This window comes from Meriones unguiculatus, chromosome 17 (assembly GCF_030254825.1).
Source record: "Meriones unguiculatus strain TT.TT164.6M chromosome 17, Bangor_MerUng_6.1, whole genome shotgun sequence".
NCBI lineage: Eukaryota > Metazoa > Chordata > Mammalia > Rodentia > Muridae > Meriones > Meriones unguiculatus.
This window is the reverse complement of record NC_083364.1, coordinates 38909391-38923870: the sequence shown is the minus strand read 5'-3', so window position 1 is coordinate 38923870 and position 14480 is coordinate 38909391. Positions and strand designations below refer to the sequence as shown.

Genomic DNA, 14480 nt, shown 5'->3' with positions numbered 1-14480 from the left:
GAGAAGCGTAAGCCAGGGCTTACGCTGCCAAGTGAGGAGTGCTGTAAACAGGCTCCGTCCATGTCTACGAGGCAGTCAGTATCTGAGGCCTGGAGAGGCCTTTGCAGAGGCAGTGGGGTTCAACAAGGGGGACAGAGACCCCTCACGGGGCCCTGGCTTTCCCTGCCAGGGCTCCCAATCGCCTCTGCCTGTGGGGATGAACAACCTGTTTCCAGAGGAGCCCGTGGAACCTCCAGGGCAGGATACCTGAGCTGGTGGGTCCGAGGGTCAGTGGGTGAAGGGAGATGAGCTTAGAGATTAGGATGAAATTGCAGCCTTGGTGTCCGGGGTTAGCACCAGCGGGAGAATCCTGTGAATCTAATACGCTGGAGGTAAAACTCAAGGCGGAGGAAGGTCGGGGCTTAGAAAAGGCACCTTGTTCAAGAGGCAGGACTGGTCCAGTGGCTGCCTCTGATTATCAGATTTCTCCTCCTGAGAGGAAGTACAATCTCAGGTGTTAAAGAGCTTTAGAGTAGTATAGCAAAGGAGGTAGATTACGGCAAAGCCTGGATGTCTGGGTCTGGGCTTGGGATTAGAGGCCAAGTACTGCCAACTGGCTCTTCCCATGGCAACCCAAGGGACAGTGCTCGGGTTCTGATTCTTGTAAGCCACCCCGAGTCACCACTCAGGGTCTCAGGGGCCACTGATAGACAAGGGATGAGCTGGCTCCTGCCATCCTGCCTACTCGTCCTGTTTCCTACTCTTGAGAACCTACCCTGTGAATCCTGAAAGCACTGACCATGTGGACTCCGTGGGAGCCTACAGGTCAGCTTGAGTTTGGGGATGAGACCCTCCCATTACTTGATGTGTTTGAGCATGGCTTTCTGCTGATGTCCCCTGAGGAGGGAGGAGGCGGCCTGGGGCCAGTGTTGCTCTTTCACCCGCTGCTATGAGGCAGCAGATGGTCACCCTACAGTAACTTTCTGCTGAAGTTCCCATCTCTGTCTGTCTAGCTAGACTTCCCGCCTTGGCTCTGGGGAAGAAGACCCTTCCCCTCCACCTCTACCCAGAGCTTATTGAGTGTGGGGGTCAGCCCCAGTCCATAGCATGCTTTGTTCTGTTTTCAGAAGTGTGAGGTGACACATACCTGTAATACCAGTACCTCGAAGCTATGACAGGAACAGTGTGAACTGAAGGCTGGCCATGGAGTGTGATCAGTTTTTGTATATGTACAGGTCAGGAGACCCGGCTTCAAGTTCAGACCGTGGAACCTTTGTAAATCACCGTTCCTTTCTGGACCATGGTGTAACCAACCATCCTTGAAATGTGCAGTAGGACCTTCCAAATTGCTCTCATCTCAAAATCATCTAGTCCAGAAAATGCCCAAAGCCGCCAGTTTGGTGTGCTTAGCTGTCTGGTGGGCATGTGCCTTCCAGTGCTAGAGTCTGGTTAGCGGGGCTTCCTCCCATTCTGGGTCCCTTTCTCCTCTCTGACTTGGTAAGATGCTGTTCTCTGTCCCCCTCCATTCTCTTCCTTTGCATTTTACTCCAGATCCTTTCTTCTCCCAAAGCTATTTCTTTAACGTTTATTTAGCTTCCTGGCTCTTTCCTTGCACTTTCTGCATGCACACCTGCTGATCCTCATGTGTTCCTCTGTTGGCTTTTATCCCAGTCCCCGGCTGTCCCTTGAGCACGTGGATTCTGTCTGTGGATTTGTCAGTTCTTCCTTCTCCCTCTCCCTCCCAGATCCTCCTTCCACAGCTGCCTGGTAGGCTGGGGTGGCTGTGCACTGGGTCACCTGTGAGGGGGTTGGTAGCCCCCAAGTGCTCTGGGGCCTGGCTTAGCACTGGCTGGGGCCTTATGTGGAACTGCTACCTAGGAGGTTGAACTGGAGCTAGGAACAGATAGGCTCCGTGGGCAGACTCTCCCTCAGCTGCTGGCTGCTTGCTTCTCCTGGAGAGCACTACCACTGCCTAACCATATTCCCTTCCTTCACCTTTCCCATCTGTTTGATTTCCCTGAAGCAGTAATGGCTCCCCCAGATGCAAGATTATGGGCCTGCCAGGGCAGGTGGGATGTATTTTGAAGTCTTAACGTTTTCTTCTAAGAATTATTTGAATTTTACATTTACACCTTCTTGCCTAAGCGGGGGCAAATGTTCCTTCCCATGGGAGAAAATAGACTCCCATGAGAGGTGCCATGCTTGTTTTGTGACTCCAGATATTCTCTGGCATCTGGTGTGCTTTTGGGGGATAAGTTCCAGCCGAGGAGCAAAGCGTTAAACTAGCGGCTCTCGACCTTCCTAACGCTGAGACCCTTTAATACAGTCTCTCACATTGTGGTTACCCCCACAACCATAAAATTATTTTCGTTGCTACCTCATAACTAATTTTGCTATAGTTATGAATCGTCATGTAAACATCTGATATGCAGGATATCGGATACGGGACCCACAGCTTGAGAACTGCTGCCCTACGCACGGGTCTGGACACATATGTGGAGAGGGGCCTTGTACCTCCTGGGAGTGGAAGCCACACTCCTCTCAATCTGGGTTCTCAGTACAGCATCTAACGCATAACACCTCATTGCCTACTTCTTTTTTTTTTTTTTTTTTTCTTTTCCAGTTTTTGAAACAGGGTTTTGCTGTATAGCTGTCCTGGAACTCAGTATGTAAACCAGGCTGGCCTCGAACTCTTAGAGATCTGCCTGCCTCTGCCTCCCAAGTGCTAGGATCAAAGGTGTGCATCACCACTGCCTGGCTTCATCACCTGCTTCTAGAGGTCGGCACCAAGAAGACTAGCCAATCGGGGATGGTTCGTGTAGCATCCTTTTATGGAAGAGTTCTCTGCCGTGCCCAGGTCTTAGCAGGTTTAAGATTCAGCTGCTCCAAGCCTGCCCTTCAGCTGTTTCCTCACGGTACCTTCTGGCCATACCTTGTCTTTATTTGGTTTGTAGCTCAGGCTTCACTGAAGGTCCTACCTTCTGGTGATGGAGCCGGCACGCCATCTCCTAGGACAGGTTCAGGCCACGGCTTTGGAAAGATCCAGCAATGCCTCCTGCTAGCCTGCATCACCTTCTCTCTTACTCTCACTCCACCTGCTACTGCTGGGTCTGACTCCTCAGTTTAAGCCATCCAACCAACGCAGTGCCTTCCCCCTGCCGCCACAGCAGCCACCCAAACTAGTAGCCCCTCCCCCTCTTGGAGTTGGGGATATGAGATGGGGGACAGGGCACACATAGGCCTCTGTGATCTTTCCCTCCTCATTCCTTGTCGGTAGTGAAGTAGAGAGGGGTTGGTGTGTGGCCTTGATACCTCTCCCCGCAGACGGGTGGCTGGTTCCTGCCAGCCAGAGGAGAGCCTGGCTCTCTGGGACCTCTGGCAAAGCGGCTCATTTCTCTGCCTTTGTCTCCTTTTCCCTGGAGCCTCAGTCATGAGCTGCTACAGGAGGGAGGAAGAGAGGGAGGGAGGCAGTGGATCAATTAATTGTTCTTAATCTCTCAACTCAGATCCTTTTAAGTCCCGAGCATGGGTAATTTTCTTCCCTTCCTGAACTCTGATGACTTTTCCTGTCTGAGCACCACAATTAGCACTGGCTCACATGCATACCCAGACACTCCCGAGAGACAGGATTGTTGGGGAGAGGGCAGAGAGCTGAGGGAGCCCCCTCAGGGTTTGTCACCTGGTGGGCTGCCCAGGAAGCCAGAAGTTCGGGCCCTTGTCCCAGCAGCTCCGAGATAGCATCTTTCATCCATCTCCACTTCCATGAATTCAATGCCTTGTCCAGTCAGGTTATTGTTCGAATGCCACGGTGTGCTGGCTGCTCCGGTGACCCTAAGGAGCAGCTGTGAGTGGAGGCAAGGCCTTGCCTTCAGGGGGCAAACCTTGCTGATGGGGAACAGGCAGAGACAAGTGGTCACACGTCATTAGTGAAGTGGAGAGAGACAGTGGGAGAAGGGAGTCTGGGAGTGCTCTGACAGGAAAGAAGCCACCCCATGTCCCATCCCTCTCAAAAGAAGCCACCCCATGACCCATCCCTCTCAAAAGAAGCCACCCCATGTCCCATCCCTCTCAAAAGAAGCCACTCCGTGTCCCATCCCTCTCACAGAGAATGTAGCAGGCAGGGGAGAGGAGAGAACCTTCGGACAGTGTCACATAAGCCAAGGGAGAGGGTTATATAGCCTGTAGCAAGGAGCCCTGGGATAGAGATGGGTCAGTTACTCCACTACAAGCTGGGCTAGGCCTCAGGACCACCCCAAGGAGGAAGAAATAGGCTGGGTGCTCCCGTTTTCCCTGTTCCACCACCCGCATTGTTTACTGTGAAGCTTTCCTCCTGAGTGGCTTTTGGGGCGTCATCTGTGAGTGTCTTCTATGGGCTAGTTGGCAGGACTGGCAAGGACTTGGAGATGGGGACTGGCCTGGGAGCCTATTCTTTCTTCCTATACTTGGTGAAGATTTCAGGCCCTGCTGGCTGTCAGGCTGGGCCTGGGGCTTGGGGGGGGTCACATGGCAGCCATCGCTAAGTTCCTGCACTGTTTGTTGTCGCACTTGGTGGTGGGAAGGTGATCAAAGAAACGGCCGAACAGAGCAGAACATAGCCGGATGGACGACGAGCAAAGTGTCATAATAGCCCCAGCATCATCCTCTCTCCCAGGGACTTAGCTCAGGACGGGAAAGGGTGGCCCATTTGCTGCCGTTTGGCTCACAGGCCTCGTCGGTTCAGCTTCACGGTAGACTCCCCAAAGTCGAGGGTAAACCCATCACAAGCAGCTGCTGTCAGAATGGGGGTGTGTGGCATACTGAAGGCCACATAGGGAGAGAGGGTCTAGGCCAGAGGCTGTGGGGTTGCCTTCTGACGCGTGCTGTCATCCTGTCCAGCTCACCTCTTTGTCCCAGACTTCAAACCCTTGGCCATTTATATCATCCTTGTGATGATGTTGCCACACGCCCTTCCTCTGTTCATTCCTCATTAGTCCTTCAATCCCTGCTGTTCAGAGTCCAGTGACTAGAAGAATGGTCACAAAGGTGGCCAAATGTCTGGCACTATAAGGAGAGGGAAGCTGGAGGCCTGGGTGAGGAGGAGCAGGGTGACATCCTCATCCACCTGCATCTCCAGGCTGGCCTCAAACTCAGAGATCCTGCCTCTGCCTCGTGAGTGCGTGCACCACCACCGCCCAGCCAGACATGTTTTCTTAACCAGAAAACCTCACTCTCATATCGGTGCCTGCAATTTTGCTCGTCTGCTGATGGTATTGCTTGGAGAATTGAGCTGGGTGGTTTAATGAGCCCATCTGTTCTGGAGCTCCTGCCCAGCTGTGCAATGCTGGTGTCTATATGTGGAGGTGAGGTATGGCGACAGGTGGGAGAGGAAGTCACTTCCCACAGGTGGCCTCCATACCTGGCAGAACAGTTTCCCCAGAGACTGCTGCTGTGTGAATGTCTAACGGCTGGAATATTCTCACTGGTCCCATTCAGACCTGGAGACATAGTCTTTAAATGACAACCAGGGTGCTGGGTGGAGGGAGCGGCAGGCTGCCGTTGGCTGGTCGCTAGGAGACGTGGAGAGTGCAGACAGCGCAGGGAGTCTCTAAGTGACTGGGACCGGGAGGCAAGAAGAAGAAGGACCCTTGCAGGCCAGTGCTCTCACTTGGTAGTTCTCACACTCCAGCACAGAGAACAGGATTGCCCAGAAGTGGTGTCAAGACACTTTTGCTCAAGTACCCAAGAGCTTTGTATGTAGTGGGTCTGGGCTAGGGCCTTTGTGTTTCTAATGAGTTCCTGAGTAATACTGGCCCAAGGATCACACCTGGAGATTTTAGTGGCCTCTCTGGAAGGATGCCACAGTTACAGCAGGTCATACACGAGCACCTTCTGAACGCCGAGGGGTACCTGACAGGCGTTGCCTGCCCGGAGGTTTCCTAGTCTATCCCCCGTCACCGAGGGAGAGGCTCCTCTAACCACAGCGCTGCTCTTCTTGCTGGCTTCTAACAAGTTTCAGCACTCCTCCCAACATGGCAGGACATCTTTTCCCAGACAGATGGCCTATAGCAGGTGGCTCATGTTCAGAGCCTCAGAAACAAAATCTTGCTCAGGCACCACTTCCACAGATTCTGAAGCAGAAGGCCAGACTGTTTTAAGCTTCCCCAGGTAGACAGACCATATTGCGGGGGGTCCATAGCCCCATATGGTCTTGAACTCCTGAGCTCAAACAATTCTGCCTCAGCTTCCTGAGCGATTGGGTCTAGGGTCCCTAGCTTCGGGTTTATATTTCTTACTATAGTGAGCTCCTCACCCCCTCACTTTTCCAGCACTTGCCCTGACTGGACCCATCCTGGAGGCCTCTTGAGCACATCCTCTCCCTGTGTGCTTGTCCCCTCCCCCAACCAGCACAGACTACATACCCCGCCAGGCCAGTTACCCTCCAGTTCCCTTGGAGCCACTGCCACGTGGTCTTCATCTGCCCCCCGAGAATTCCGGGTCACCTGCCTCGTTTCGTAGGCTTCCAGCAGATTTCTGTTGTCAGCGCCTATGTGGCGACTTCAGGTAACAAATGGTTCCCGACATTTTTGTCTTCCAGTGACGCAGAGAGTAGAAAATTGTGCAAGAAGATGAAAGTTGACCTCAGCCCAAAGGACAAGAAGATTGAATTATTCCATTATCAGTAAGTACACGTGGGCTTTTCCAATTTAGAGTAAGGGCTGAGAGCTTTTCTTGGTAATTTCAGTGAAGAGCAGATTTTAGGTGGAGTTAGTTTATTTCAGAATACTCCCCCCCCCAGATTTATCATTATTTCTTAGAAAGAAAGAGACAGACACACACACACACACACACACACACACACACACACACACACACAGAAAAACCTGAACAGTGCCTGTTAGCTGAAAACATATTAAAAGTTAATGCCTTTTCTTCCTTGTTTGACAGGGATGGTGCATTTCACATGGAATATGACCGAGCTGTGACGCTGAAGGTGAATTTGCCTCCCTCCCTCTCAGCAGGGTGGAGTCTGAATGGACACCAGAAGCTTGACAGGTCTCCCTGAAAGGAGAAAGGGCAGGTTGCAATCTAAGGGTCCTTGTCACTAATGCCCACGTCAGCAGAGGATCCAGCCAAGTTTATAGCTATTGACGCGAGGGACACCCAGGCTTTGTCAGTGAACGTCCAGGAGTTGTCTAGCAAGGCAGGTGATATCATGACCCTCCCCTCCACAGATTTGGGTCCCCTTTTGCTTCAAAGCCATCTCTGTGAAGGTACCCACAGTGGCCACTCATAGGCACACACTGCCTAGGTTAGCATGGGGACAGATTGGCCTCTTCAAGTTGATGTGGCTTGTGCCAGGTGGGATGTGCTTGGACTCAGCTGTCCCTGCGGTAGTCCAGTTTGTAAGTAAGTGGAAAGCCTACATGAAGATGAGTGAGGTCCTGAACTGGCAGGTGCCATATTGCTTTCACCGAGGAGTCGCCTTTCAACTGCCCTCAGCTCTCCTTCAGCCTCAGTGTCTTCTGCCTCAAACCAGCATACTACTTCTGGTGGCTGGGGCCGAGTATTTCACTCGGTTCTAACCCGAGCTGAACTCGGGTTCTCTGAGGCCCCTCTTCTCAGGCAGAGGTTCATTTCTGAGCTCCTGTCTCTGTGTCCCCTCCCTTATTTATTTGCTTTCGACATGCTGGGGAAGGAAGCGAGGGCCTCGTGCCTTTGAGGCAGGCGCTCTAAAAACCGAGCTGCGCGTTCTGCCCCATCTCTCTTTCTCCGTGGATCTTTCTTTCCGGATGTTCTTATTCACTCACCTGTGGGTGTAGCTGTCAGTGCTCAGCTCCGTCCGCCCTTCTCACGGGGGCGGGGGGCATTTCTTATTTACCCAACCCCTGTATGTAAGTTGCTATAGCTATACTCTCTATGGGCCTCCTGCCTGATTCTTTACTCTTTTAATTCCCATGTAGACACTTGGAGATTTATTTCCTACTACAGTTCTCAGCCTTGTGTGTTCTGTGTTCTGACATGGGCTGATGTCCTTGGAGAGAGAATGCATGTTCCCCAGCAGCAAGATCTGATTGGGAAGCAGGATAGGGGGTAAATTGTTCATATACTGATTAAAGAAAGTCTGCCCAGGAGTCATGGAGCAGGAATGGTGGCTGCCCAGATCTCTGTGTCAGGGAAGTAGCCAGAAGCTCAGGAGTATCTGGTGAAGGAGGCTGGGTGGTCTCTGTCACACCCCTGTATGTAGGGAGACTCTCCTTCTGCAGGTCAGAGAAGCAGGCTGAGTATGGCGCAGGGTTAGAGGCTCTGGTTTCAGTATGGGCAGCCACACTTGTAGGATCTCCAAACTCACAGGGTCTAGAGAGACTAGGGCAGAGTCCCTGGACTTCTCTGGGGCAGGGGAAGATGTAGCATTTACCCCGATTGTCAAACGTGGGTCCTCCAGGAGAGCAGCCACTGCTCTTAATTAGTGAGCCATCTCTTCAGCTCCCCCAAATAAGCAATCTTCCTTCATCAAACTGGGACTCTGAAGATCCTTGTGTGTGTTGACTCAGGTTGGCAGCTCCCCTCAGCCATGAGCGGGATAATTCTCCAGCCTGGACCCCACTGGCTCACACATGGAGTATAACCTGTCTCTAAGGCTCTCTCTCCATCAGCAGTGTAGACCATGGGCTCCCCAGTGGCTCATGAGTGCTGTGATTACCTGCTTAGGACACTGACAGTCGAGGGACTTAGGGATGTGGAAGGATGTGTTTCACAGAATCCCAGAGAGGCCTTGGTTCAGTCAAGCAGAAAGGCTTCCTGGGGGAAGATGTGTAGGTGAAATTGGCCTGTCTTTGGCTGAAGAAGCCAGCTTATTGTCTCAAGGTACAAGGTAGAGGTGTGTGTCCTCGTCAGCTGACCAGTGGCACCGGGTGACTGAAAAAGCCAGGGTGGGGGGAAGTGCTGGGTCACTTAGTGGTGATGTCCAGGGACAAGAAATTTCTTTGTCTCCTCCAAGAAAGTGCCACTTGCAGTCCCATGCCTGGCACTTGGTGCCTGGGTATCCAGACAGGTAACAGAGTAAGTTTCTGGGTCTGCCACCGCTCCCATTTTCTGACTGACGTCCTTTTTTCCCTCCTTCTGTTCTCCCTCAGTCCATAGTGGCCTTTCTGAAGGACCCTAAAGGTCCCCCACTGTGGGAAGAAGATCCTGGAGCCAAAGATGTTGTCCACATTGACAGTGAAAAGGTAATCTATTCCACATTGGTTCTCATGGATACTAGAGCCTCCTGGTACTGGGTCTCCCAAGGAGAGGAGCCCAGGACCTAGCCCATTTGTCTTTTCCTCCAGCTGAATGAGGCCAGAACCCTACTCTTTGATGGCCAGCTCCGGCTCCATACCATAGCCAACAGGAGCTCCTAGAAGGCTCCTGAGAAGCCTCCATTCTCCACCGCCTTATTTAATGTGTTCTAACGTGCTCAGCTGTTCTTGGCAGAATAGATCTAATTGCCTCCTGTTGCTGTGTAAGACAGATGTTGCTGAGATCAGTTTTGTCTTTTTTTTTTTTTGAGTCATGTGTAACTTTGAACACATTCTTTAGCCTCTTGAGTTGCATTTTCAGAGTTGGCCAGGCCTGAGGGTGGAAGGGTGAGCCTTGTTTGTGTTCGTTAGTTCTTGATGATTTAAACAAAGCTGTGATTAGCCTGGCCCTCAGCCCTCCTGAAGGCATGTGCTTCTGTGTAGCCTCATACCTCGTGGGTGTGGTGTCCTGTGTATGTGGCCGTGCCTTCACATGGTGGGGTGACAAGTACTGTCTCTGAGAGTTCATATGGTCTGAGGCAGGCAGCACTGGCTTGCACACATGTGCACACATACACACACACACACAGAGGGAGAGAAAATGCTTTTACTGTCTTGATTAAATGAAACATCAATGTTATCTTTCTTTGTCTCCTTTTGCCTTTCATTTAAAATTAGTAACTATTCTTTCTTTCTTCTTTTTTTTGGGGGGGATTGTTTTTTTTTTTTTTTTTGAGACAGGGTCTCTCTATTGTATCCTTGGAACTCACTCAGTAGACCAGGCTGGAACCCATCGATTCACCTGCCTCTGAGTGTTGGGATTAAAGGCATGGCTAAAATTATTTACTACTCTTAATGCTTATTAACCAAAAAAGAAATGATGGCTTTAAAAAAAAAATTTGGAGGGTGGGATTATATATGATCATTGTGATCCACCCAAGAATCAGTTTAAAGTTACTAGATGTCCACATTCTGAGGCAGAAAGTTTTGTCACCAGATTTATCACCTATAAGGTAAAGATTCTCAGAAAGCACCTGTCATGGGGGCCAGGGAAAGTGAGGCACCAGTGTCAGGAGGTGGCATGGCTACTGTGAAAAGAAGAAAATCCAAACCAATTGTCCCACCTGTACTGGTAAACCATTGCTTCTTTGGAAAGCAGTGGCCTGGCGCCTCCCTACCCCCAGCGTCACATCCTGAACATCCTATTTTTGTCTTATGTAACTGTAAGAATATTAAGAAGTGAGCCAGGCGTGGAGGTACCTACCTGTAGCCAAGCACTTGGGAGGCAGAAGCAGATCGGTCTCTGTGAGTTTGAGGCATGGTCTACCAAGCAAGTCCAGGACAGCCAGGGCTACACAGAGAAACCCTGCCTGGAAAACCAACCAAACAAAGAGGGTTATTAAGAAGTGGGGTTGTCCCCCCCACTTTTGTCCGTATTCCTGTTGTTATCCTCTATGCTGTTTTCTCTTTTGCCAACATGATATAGCTGCTTTTCTGAAGTTAGACTTCTCACAGATAGCTTAAGGTTCAATATTCAAGTTAAATTAGTGGTTTCCTTTATAAGCTTAGAATTCCATACTTTTTGGTAGCTTTCCATTGTAACTCATTGTTAATGATGTGAGTCCAACATTTTGTTGTTGTTTTAAAGACAAGGTTGCTAGGTAGGCCTGTGTGTCGATATGTAAACCAGGCTGGCCTTGAACTCACAGAGAACTGTGACAGAGATTGAATGCATGTGCCACTATGCCCAGCTGGGGGCCCAAATTTTTATAGGCTAGGCATAATAAAACCTTTTCCTCTCAGATCTTTTATTGGGTTTTTAATCTGCAGAGCTCTCAGAAGATAATAATTTTTGAAGTGTTCACATCTTTTAACCCCACTTAGGGTCAAATATCTGTGTGAAAGTTGTTAGGATCAAAAATGTAGTCATGTTTTAATCCCTAGCCCCTCCTCAAAAATTAATTAATTAATTAAAATAAGGCCATGACGAAGGAGGAAATTCGAGTGCGCTTGCTACTAATGAGAGCTGCTGACCACGGCTCTCGGGAGCCACTTTCCGAAGGCTCCTGCAGCCTCCTACAAGGATGCTTCTGTGGAGATGTCTGTCCAGCCCGGTCCTGACCACATCTCATTACTGATCTCGAGCACCAACTTACGTAATCTTTATTCCACCGCTGAAAGTGTCTCTTTAACGTTATGCCTGTGGTTCCCTTGATTGCATCTGCTGCTCCCAAATAAGCACCACGGTTCCTATTCCCAGTGTCAAGCATCAAACCCAGGCCTTGAGCGAGCCAACTTCCTCCCTCTGAGCTACGGCCTAAACACCACGGCTTCCTAAAGCGCCCCTCTTCGGTTATCATTTAGGTTAGCATCCAATCATGATTCTGTTTTAAAACAACCGCCTGACCCCTCTGTGGGTGTAAGGAAGAGTAAGCTTTTCAGGGTTTTCCACAGAACGTTTTAGATTCCCAAAAGAATGAAAATCTTGTTTTATCTAGCTGAAAAAAAAAATTTAAGTAATACACACTCTCTGTTGAGTATTTGGAAAGTATAGCTGATGCATAAAAGAAAACCACAAATTGCCCTGTCTCTTCATTGAGGGATGGCCCGCTACTGATACTTTTTATAGGCTTCCAGGCTTTTAAGGTAATGCAGACATAAATATTTTTACTCAGAAGAACGTCATTGTTTACGTGCTGTTCTATAACTGTCCGCCCCACCCCCCGGTATAGCTCACACATCTCACTGTGACATTAAATACGCCTCTCCGCTGTTTTAATGTTGCAGCTGTACTCCATTGTGTGGGATCTGCCATCATTTATTTACTTAATGCCATGTTGCTGTCAATAAGCCGCATTCTGAAATTTTCTCTTATTCTCCTTATTATTCAAAAGAAAAAGCTCTAATTTTCTTCTGGGAAAGCTTGTTAGAAGAGCTTACTGTAATCAAAACATGCTCTGTGACAGCGTTCCCCGCAGCCCTCGGCGGGCTCGCGTTCCTCATCTTTCGTTGGCTATCATCAGAGAGCGGGCCTCTGACCTCTCGGCACTTTTTATATTTACCATGTTTATTTAACAGGTCATTTCATATTGCCGAATAATGCGCCGAGCACTGATCTAACTTCCACAAATGCCATTGATCTGTTTCTGATGCCCCGGATTGTGGCACAGGCTCTCAAGTCCTCCGGGGCCCTGTGGACCCATGGCTATGGCAGTGCTGAAGCCAGGGAGATCAGTAGGTGTGGGCTCACCGGCCGTTTCTTCAGCCAGCAGATCCCCGTGGCCATACAGGGTGGTCCTGAAAATGGAGACCTTTCCTGGGACACAGTCACTCTCAAAATCATGTGGAGGGCTGGCCTTTTCAGTAGTCTCATAGAAAAATGGCTCCTTGATGTCTTTATAGATTGTATAGAGCTGAAAGTTAGTAGCTGGTCCTGGCTACTTCATCTCACCCAGTGGTTTGCAAAGAACCATTTGTCCTCTCTGACCCTGAGTTTCCTCCTCTCTGATGACAGAGTAGCCTAGAACAGGACAGCCCAAGGTTCATTCAGCTGCTGGTGGGTGACAACTGAGTCCCATGTGACTTCTGAAGCGTTTACCCTGGTGCCTCCTTACCACTGGGTTCTGGGTAAAGACAGCCTGAAGCTTTCGTGCTGTCTCCTTGTGCGTGACCTCTCGGCATTTTCTCTTCATGCCCCAGGACTTCCGACGGCTCCTGAAGAAAGAAGAGAAGCCACTCCTCATGATGTTCTACGCTCCCTGTAAGTGAACGCTCCTTGGGCCAGAGTCCATTCAGCCAGGGTTGCCTAGGGCTCTGCTGTCTCCACCTTTTGGCCTTCCTCTCGGTCTTTCTGACTGGCTCCCATCTTCCTGCTGCCCTCTCCCTTCTCTATCCACTGGAGTTGGCACCCTCCTGCCATCTCCACCCTGGACATTATACTACAGGGTGTCTGTCTAGTTAGCTGGCAAGTGCCTTCTCATGCCTCGTGCCCTCTGTCTCAGTACAAGCTGTAGCCCTGATGCTGCCCCACTCACCGTGAGCCCTTGGTCTTGCCATTCCTCCTCACCTCAAGGCTGTCTGTCACTGGGACACTAGCTCCCTCAACACTGCTGGTGTCATCTGGCAGGACCAGGGGACCAAGGTGAGAGGACACAATGATTTGGGCTCCATAGCTGTGTGAGGCCAGAGGCTATGGGAGATGACAGAAGGACAGTTGAGGTGGCCAGGGGAAGGGTCTGATTCCAGGTGGCTCCCGTGAGCTAGAGTGCTCGAGCTCCATCTCTCTGGGCTCAGTTTCTGCACTTGCCAGAGAACAGGCTTTCTCACCTTCTATCTGCATTTCACAGATTTGAAAACATTTTACATCACCACCCAGCGCTATAAGTATATGTAAATTACATGTAAATAAGCTGATGCTATGTCACAAAACCATGCTTACCCTTACCACATGCCACGTCCTGAACCAGTTGAACACTATATTTCGTTTTATTGGAAAACTGTTTGCTTTGGCTGCTGCTTCAGCATTAGCCTCTGATATGGATCAGCACACTGTGGCCCCCATGGCTCACTGTTTCTGTAATAAAGTTTTATTGGAACATAGCTTTGTCTGTACACTGAAACACCACCTATGGCTTCTGGAAAGCTGATTAAGTACTGGTAACAGAGAAACAATCTCAAGCAGGGACTGTCTAACCACTCCTGCAGCTATGAGTTAGTAGTCCCACAGCATGACTGGAACCTGGTGAGGCCCTGAACTGTGACTCCAGAGCTACACAGGAAGGCTTCTGTCCTTCCAGAAGCCAGAGGGATTGTCACTTGTGGGAGGAAGTTGTGCCCAGGGGTATGGGCGGCGGGGGCGGCTGGCACAGTCTGTGGCACCAGGCTTCTGTTGACTCTTGAAAGCTTATCTCCCTTCCGTTTTCTTGGAAGCTCCCTGCATAGAGGCTCTTCCCCTGCTGTTAGTGTGTACCTCTAGCCAGATGCCTCCTTGGGGTTCTGGTGGCCTTGCCTGATTGAGCCTGCTTTGTTCACCATGACAACATAACAGTCTCTACCCCACCCTAACCTCCTCCCAAAACTCTCTTGGCCTCAAAGGTGTTGATACAATGGGAGGAGGCCAGTTAGCCCATGTCTGAAGCCTTACCGGGGCTCATTCTCTATTAATGCTCATTAGCTAGTCTCGGCCTCTTTTTTTTTTTCCTTTTTTTTTTTTTCTTTCTCTTTTCTGTGGCCCTTATTAATCAT

The 14480-nt window shown here is 50.2% G+C and overlaps 1 protein-coding gene across 1 annotated transcript in view; it reads left to right on the top strand.

The window, feature by feature from the left end:
• Positions 1 to 14480, top strand: part of Pdia5 (protein disulfide isomerase family A member 5) — an 86743-nt gene that overhangs the window by 26468 nt on the left and 45795 nt on the right. The window contains exons 4-7 of the mRNA XM_060370318.1: positions 6554 to 6637; positions 6904 to 6949; positions 9093 to 9185; positions 12936 to 12996. Of these exons, the coding sequence (XP_060226301.1) occupies positions 6554 to 6637; positions 6904 to 6949; positions 9093 to 9185; positions 12936 to 12996 (284 nt within the window). The remainder of the gene's footprint in view (positions 1 to 6553; positions 6638 to 6903; positions 6950 to 9092; positions 9186 to 12935; positions 12997 to 14480) is intronic.